The following is a 6,321-nucleotide window of genomic DNA, read 5'->3' as shown; positions in this document are numbered from 1 at the left end:
TGTTCAAAATCTGCACGGCTTTCTACGTCACTAGCCGAGATGAATTGGCTGTAGCACATGCTAGCACTAGCATGCTAGCTCGTTCTCGATGTCAAAACACTGCTAGAAAACACACTACTTCCCTATAATCTCCAAAAGAACTACCTCCATGTCCCTGCTCTGCAGGTATTCCACAAATGGCCCTCGTTTAGAAGAAGTCTCCCAGCTAATCCTGCCTTGTACTGACCAAAGGTGGAGAAACAGTTATCTAGCTGATGTGATCTTACCTAGCTACTGCACATGTCCAACTCCCAACAAAGATAGTAAAGAAGTGAGATGTCTCACTCTGTAGCTAAAACAGAGACCCAAACACAGAGGGTGAAAAGAGGAACTGCAGCAATGTGCAGTACAAGTAAACTATGGTGTTTTTTCAAAATTAAAGCATGTTAACCTATTCTGGGACAACCTCAAAATACAAATATTAACCTGAAAATGAGCATAATATGGGTGCTTTAAAAGGTACGTTAGGTTAGAGAAAAGGGTCACCTGTCAAGGGACTCACTAGATTTATGATAAACTGCTGCAAAACATCATTTCACAATAATACTGGCCTTTCATAGGAGTGCTAACAACTTTCTGGCACATTTGGATTGTATACAAGAGGATGGAGCCTTGTAAAAATAAATTGCAATGTTGAAATTAACAGCATTGCATTGTTAAAGTCATTGTTAAATCCAAGCTCCTTCGGCGAGGAAGATGCCTTCTGTCTGATCTGTGACAATAATGTTAAATTGTGTATTATTTACATTTTTAATATTTAATGTAATTGTATTTAGTGGTGCATTTACTTTTTTTAAGATTTTCTTTTTAGGCCTTTATTGATATGACAGCTAAAGATGTAAAGGGGAGAGAGAGAGGGGGAATGCCATGCAGCAAAGGGCAGCAGGTCTGAGTCAAACCCAGGCCCGCTGCGTCGTGGAGTAAACCCCTATATATGGGTGTTACACTGTGTTTGTGTTCATATGAGAGAGCCGGTGTACCTGTTTGCAGCCAGAACGACATCCATCAGAGGCAGCGTGAGCTGACTGCAGCCTGCTGTCACCAGTTCTTCCAGAGAGTCTGTGACTGTCTGGAGCAGCTTGTCCCGGAGTGGAGGCCCGGCCTGGGCCAGGAGCAGGGCCAGAAGTTTGAGTATCTGCAGACTCTGATGGAGCTTTGTGTTTTCTTTGGGAATCAGAGACTCCTTAAGGTACTCTGAGATCCCCTTAACAACAGCACTGTACTCTTCGCTGGTTTCCATGGTGACAGCTGGGGATTCTAAGTCTGTAACAGAGTGATGTATCCTCCTCTCATCTTCTTCTTTGTTATTGATGCCGTTAGATCCTGCAGACGAGACTTTCTGAAAGAAGAGCAGGATGTGGGCGAGCATGTGATTGGCGGCTGAGGCAACAAATAGACTCGTGTCTGTCTGGAGTTGTAGGAGCGAAGCAATGAAATCTGGAGAGTGAGGAAAAACAGATTTCAGCTATGAAGTGGTAAAATAACGTCTTTATTCCTAAATATTTCCTGTCTCCATCTCATCAAATTGTCTTTTAGGATAGACAACATATTAGAAAAGATGGTCTCATTTCCTACATTAGGTTTCACCTGATTGTACAAAGAAACTGAGAGCCTTTGGGTGTTGCAGCATGCTCCTTAAGCCCTGGATCCAGCCAATCCGTAAACAGGGATCGTCCCAGAGTCCTGCTTCTTGCCAGTGCTGAAGGTCGAAGACCTGGTTCAAAACAGATTGTTCCTGCAGAGGGGACATCATCAAAATCGGAAATTGTTTGTAACAATTTAGTAAATGTACAAGGTGTCACTAACGCTACCTGAAGCATCTTGAAGCCGTCCTCAGTGGCAGCCATTAAGCCGGTGAGCCTAAGAGTGAAGGAGAGGACACCGGGGTCTGAAGCTGTGTTGTGAACCACAGTGGATATGAATTTGAGAAGACATGGGCAAGCCTCCAGCAGAGATCCTCCTTCATCAAGAGAAAAAAAGGTGGACATGAGATAGTGGTACAGATCTAATATCCATCTGTCCATCCACAGCTGGAATAACCCTCAAGGCAGATCCCCCTGTTCTCCTCACTCTATACTACATTTGGTATGCATAATTTTGTCTTTGCCAGACTTAACATGACAGATTCCCTTTGACAAATACTTTTCTTTTGGAATATCCACCATGTAAGCATTGTATCAAGAGAAATTAAAAAGGGTATCAAAATTCAAATTCAGTTTAAAGGTGTAACAATTTGTTGTTGTTTAATCAATAAGTCAACTGTCAGAAATGAATTGACTAATGGGACCATGGCACATCCAGGTGTGTTCTTCCTTCCTACGCCAAAACAGTGACAGAAAGTTGAAACTGAAAATCAGTGTCATCATAAAAAAAAGCGGGGGGAAAAACTGTAACTAAAAAGACACAGACATCAAGAAAAATGATCATAATGCAAACAAATGTCAAAGTGAAATAATATAATAGGATTGTGAGATTATAACTTTTTGATGTTTGTGTTTTATATATCAGTTCAACATTTTTCAGTGCCAATATTTGTGGTTTCAATGACAAACTTTATTTTCAACACCACAGGTTACTGTCACTGTTCTAGCTCCACAGGTGTGCCCCATGCCACACACCACACTAGTGATGTGTTGCTTTTGTTTCTTTTTCTTTGTTTTTACAGCACAACTTCTACTCAGCAGTTTTTATTCATCGACTCTGTACAATACTGACTACAGATTCATCCCATCTATTTGTTTTGCTTATGTTGTGGTATATGCATTAGTTTATTATTTAGTATAGGTATGTCTCCTATTTTAATCCCAGTCTAAAAGCTTGACTTGTCATTTAATGGAAAAAAACAGACAACATATGACAGATAACCAAACTATAGAGCCCAGTTTAGTACTAACCAGCCTCGGTGAGCCCTGTAAACCAGTCCAACAGTTTCTCCAGGCTGGTGTCATCGGGTACAGACCTCCCTGAGTCCGCCAGCACCTCACACACACTGGGCAGCAGCAAAACACACTCTCTGTCCATGGTACTAACGTGTGTTTGTTATGAGCATTTAGGATAAACTGATTTAAACTGAGAGTTTACAGCTGAATAGTTGCATTGAAGCATTCATTGTTAACTCCGAATCGCGTATCTGGAAATACAGCTTGAAACTATGTAGCTAGTAAATGAAATGTAACAGCTAACGTTAGCAAAAATTAACAAAATTCCTCCAAGTTTAGCTCAACGTCCATCCGCGGGAAATTATTTCGGATGTAGCTACCGATTTGTGGCGTCCCTCTTATTTCTTTCAGAGTAAAATGTGAGAGTCATAACACGGACACTTGCACGGTTTACTGATCTATAAACGTGTATGCAGGTTACATTTCATGTGCAGGCCCCAAATAGCACCGGTCCCTATGTTTTACAGCTCTACCTTCTTAGCGTAGCGCTTCCTTCTCCCTGAACCAGTTCCGGTGTTGCGTTTCCGTCACATCGTCCATTTTCACATAATCGCACATGGTGCCGCGCCGGTCGAGGACCGTCAGCCTCTTAGTTTTGGGGATTCTGCTCTGTAGTGGCGAGAAAACCGTCTCGTAGTACCTGATAAATGCAAGATACGGTGGATATGGTGGACGACCCCGAGTATGACGAGGAGGAGCCTTCCTTCAGCGACCCGGAGGACTTTGAGGATGATATCGAAGACGAGGGTGAGCGGCAGCAGGAAAAATGCCGGCTTTCTGGCCTGTTGCTAACAGTTAGCTAGCTAGCTAACTAGCGGACAGCCGTGTTAACGGCACTACATATGCTACAAAGCTAACTTGTCATTTTACCTTCTCGCCCGTAATGTCTAAACTTTGAGGTCAGATTTTCAGGAATTAAACAGATACATCGCCGTTTTGATTAAAATTATTCTGAATGACCAACGCCGTTTAACGTTAATATCACGAGCTAGCTAACGTTGCTGTTGTAGCCTTACCCCCACCGTGGCCTTGTCACTGTCATTTGGAAAATTGGAACGGGGTAAAGCTCACTAATGATGTACATTCTTTTTCGTAATGTTACCTGTCGGAATAGGTGATTGAGACCAAGGCCGTTGCCGCGAACCTGCAGTCGGTGGTTTGCATGAAGCAGCTGGCAATAGAAGCTGTCTTTCACATCAGTGTAACATTAACGTTAATCCTAACGCAGGGTGGAGCGGAGTGTGTTCCATCGCATCCCTCGAGTCTGCAAATAAAACGCAAACAAATGACACATCAGCAAAGTGACACTTATACACTCAACGGCCAGTTTATTAGGACCCTAGATAAAAATCTATAAAGTTTAATACAACGGCCCTGTCAGCCATCCCCGTGTAAAGTGTATAATGTTAAATTTTCTGAACTGTGTGGTCATTTTGGAGGATCGTGGTGCTGTTGAATTGCATTGTGTTTTTTAGTTTTTTTTTATTTATATACATTTTATCCATCCCTTGTAAACGAAGTTAGTCTAAACATTAGAAACCGTTACTGGTGTAAAAAAATAGACTTCAACAGCACCACAAATTACAGCCTCCACAATAACCATAACGTTGGATTAACACTTCTTTGAAACATGATAAATAAACTGCCTAATAAACTGACAACTGATTGTAGTGCACTTCTAAAAAGTTATATAAATCAAGCTTAAAATAACTTTCCATAGTGCACTGTATTTTACCTGCCAACTGGGTTTGTAGAACACTGTGAAATTTGACTAGAGAGTGGTATGTTGGTAAAGGCTCATACTATGTTTCTGCAACATCACTAGTTGAACGCCATCCGAGAACCTTTGTTGTATGTACCCTCCCTTTTTCCTGTCTGTCTTTTACTCTGTTACTGTCCAGTATAGGCCAAATCTTTACTAAATAATAGCTAATAACCATTCCAATGATTAAAAAAAAAAAGAATCCAGTGGTCGCGTGGCAGTTTGAATTGAGAGACATTGGGGCACGCAAATGCATGTGGAAGCCCAGGCCTTCACAGACAGATCAGATAAGTGACTTCACAATACTGTTTCACACACTGATCTTCCCACCCCTCCCTCTCTTCAGAGTTCTTGGAAGACATCCTGAGAGAGAAGCCCCAGGAGGCTGACGGGATAGACTCGGTGGTGGTGGTTGACAACGTCCCTCAGGTTGGCCCAGAGCGTTTGGAGAAACTCAAGAATGTCATACACAAGATTTTCTCCAAGTTTGGCAAGATCACCAACGAGTTCTATCCTGATGCTGATGGCTTGACCAAAGGGTATGTGTATCGCTGTCTACTATGTTATGAAATTATAATGCCAAAATGTTGAATTTAAGATGTAACACAGACCCATATCTTACACAGGTACATCTTCTTGGAGTATGGTGGTCCTACCCAGGCCCTCGAGGCGGTAAAGAACGCAGATGGATACAAACTCGACAAACAGCATACATTCAGGGTCAACCTCTTCACTGACTTTGACAAGTAAGTGTTTAGTGTCTGATAAGGAGTGCAGCAAATGTGACGGCTGATGTATGTAAAACAAGTAGATCAATTCTGTTTGCTTATTTCCCCAGGTACATGAACATCAGTGATGAGTGGGAAACTCCAGAGAAGCAGCCATTCAAAGATTTTGTGAGTATAATTTTTTTAACAAACACTTCTTTGTTTTTTAATCATAAGTAGCTTATTACAGATAAGTTTGTTTTATTCTCAAATTTAGCAAAATATTTGGTTTTACCTCTATGCAATCCTTTAAATTTGGCCACTTAATGTCAATATAATTAATATGTCTGTCTGTTTAGGGTAATATGCGCCATTGGATTGAGGACGCAGACTGTCGTGACCAGTACAGTGTGATCTACGAAGCCGGAGAGAGGACCGCCATTTTCGCAAACGATGCTAAGGAGCCAATCACATCGGAAGAGAGAGCAGTAAGTAGTTGATCACACTTTGAAATACAGGGTTAAAAGGCTTGTATCAAATCTAATTCAACAGTAGTGGTTGGCTTGCAGAACAATAACGTTTCTGTGTCTTGATGCAGCGCTGGACAGAGACGTATGTCCGCTGGTCTCCAAAAGGCACCTACCTGGCCACCTTCCACCAACGTGGCATTGCATTGTGGGGCGGCGAGAAGTTCAAACAGATTCAGAGGTTCAGCCATCAGGGAGTGTCCCTCATCGACTTCTCACCATGTGAGAGGTAATCAATATTCTGTTTTACTACCACTTATAGACACTTTTGTAGCACTAGTCGTTACCCGATGAACTGTGTGTGTGTGTGTGTGTGTGTGTGTGTGTGTGTGTGTGTGTGTGTGTGT

At 42.0% G+C, this 6,321-nt stretch overlaps 2 protein-coding genes across 5 annotated transcripts in view; one reads left to right on the top strand and one right to left on the bottom strand.

The window, feature by feature from the left end:
- Positions 1 to 4,222, bottom strand: part of brat1 (BRCA1-associated ATM activator 1) — a 9,231-nt gene extending 5,009 nt beyond the window's left edge. Inside the window, exons 1-4 of one of the 3 annotated variants that reach the window (XM_032535351.1) lie at positions 4,081 to 4,222; positions 1,851 to 1,999; positions 1,627 to 1,774; positions 1,020 to 1,476 (exon numbers count right to left, since the gene is read on the bottom strand). In XM_032535351.1, coding sequence (XP_032391242.1) covers positions 1,020 to 1,476; positions 1,627 to 1,774; positions 1,851 to 1,886 — 641 coding nt within the window. In that variant the 5' untranslated portion in view covers positions 1,887 to 1,999; positions 4,081 to 4,222. Of the gene's footprint in view, positions 1 to 1,019; positions 1,477 to 1,626; positions 1,775 to 1,850; positions 2,000 to 2,933; positions 3,385 to 4,080 lie in introns of those variants that run through there. The other 2 variants (XM_032535332.1, XM_032535343.1) reach the window with 2 other exon arrangements.
- eif3ba (eukaryotic translation initiation factor 3, subunit Ba) overlaps positions 3,462 to 6,321 on the top strand; it is a 7,697-nt gene continuing 4,837 nt past the window's right edge. For both annotated transcript variants that reach the window (XM_032535360.1, XM_032535371.1), the window contains exons 1-6: positions 3,462 to 3,725; positions 5,087 to 5,279; positions 5,367 to 5,486; positions 5,579 to 5,636; positions 5,807 to 5,935; positions 6,046 to 6,203. In XM_032535360.1, coding sequence (XP_032391251.1) covers positions 3,626 to 3,725; positions 5,087 to 5,279; positions 5,367 to 5,486; positions 5,579 to 5,636; positions 5,807 to 5,935; positions 6,046 to 6,203 — 758 coding nt within the window. In that variant the 5' untranslated portion in view covers positions 3,462 to 3,625. The remainder of the gene's footprint in view (positions 3,726 to 5,086; positions 5,280 to 5,366; positions 5,487 to 5,578; positions 5,637 to 5,806; positions 5,936 to 6,045; positions 6,204 to 6,321) is intronic.

The sequence above is a fragment of the Etheostoma spectabile genome, chromosome 2 (genome assembly GCF_008692095.1).
Source record: "Etheostoma spectabile isolate EspeVRDwgs_2016 chromosome 2, UIUC_Espe_1.0, whole genome shotgun sequence".
NCBI lineage: Eukaryota > Metazoa > Chordata > Actinopteri > Perciformes > Percidae > Etheostoma > Etheostoma spectabile.
Note: the sequence above shows the minus strand (reverse complement) of the source record. Positions and strands in the feature narration are given on the sequence as shown.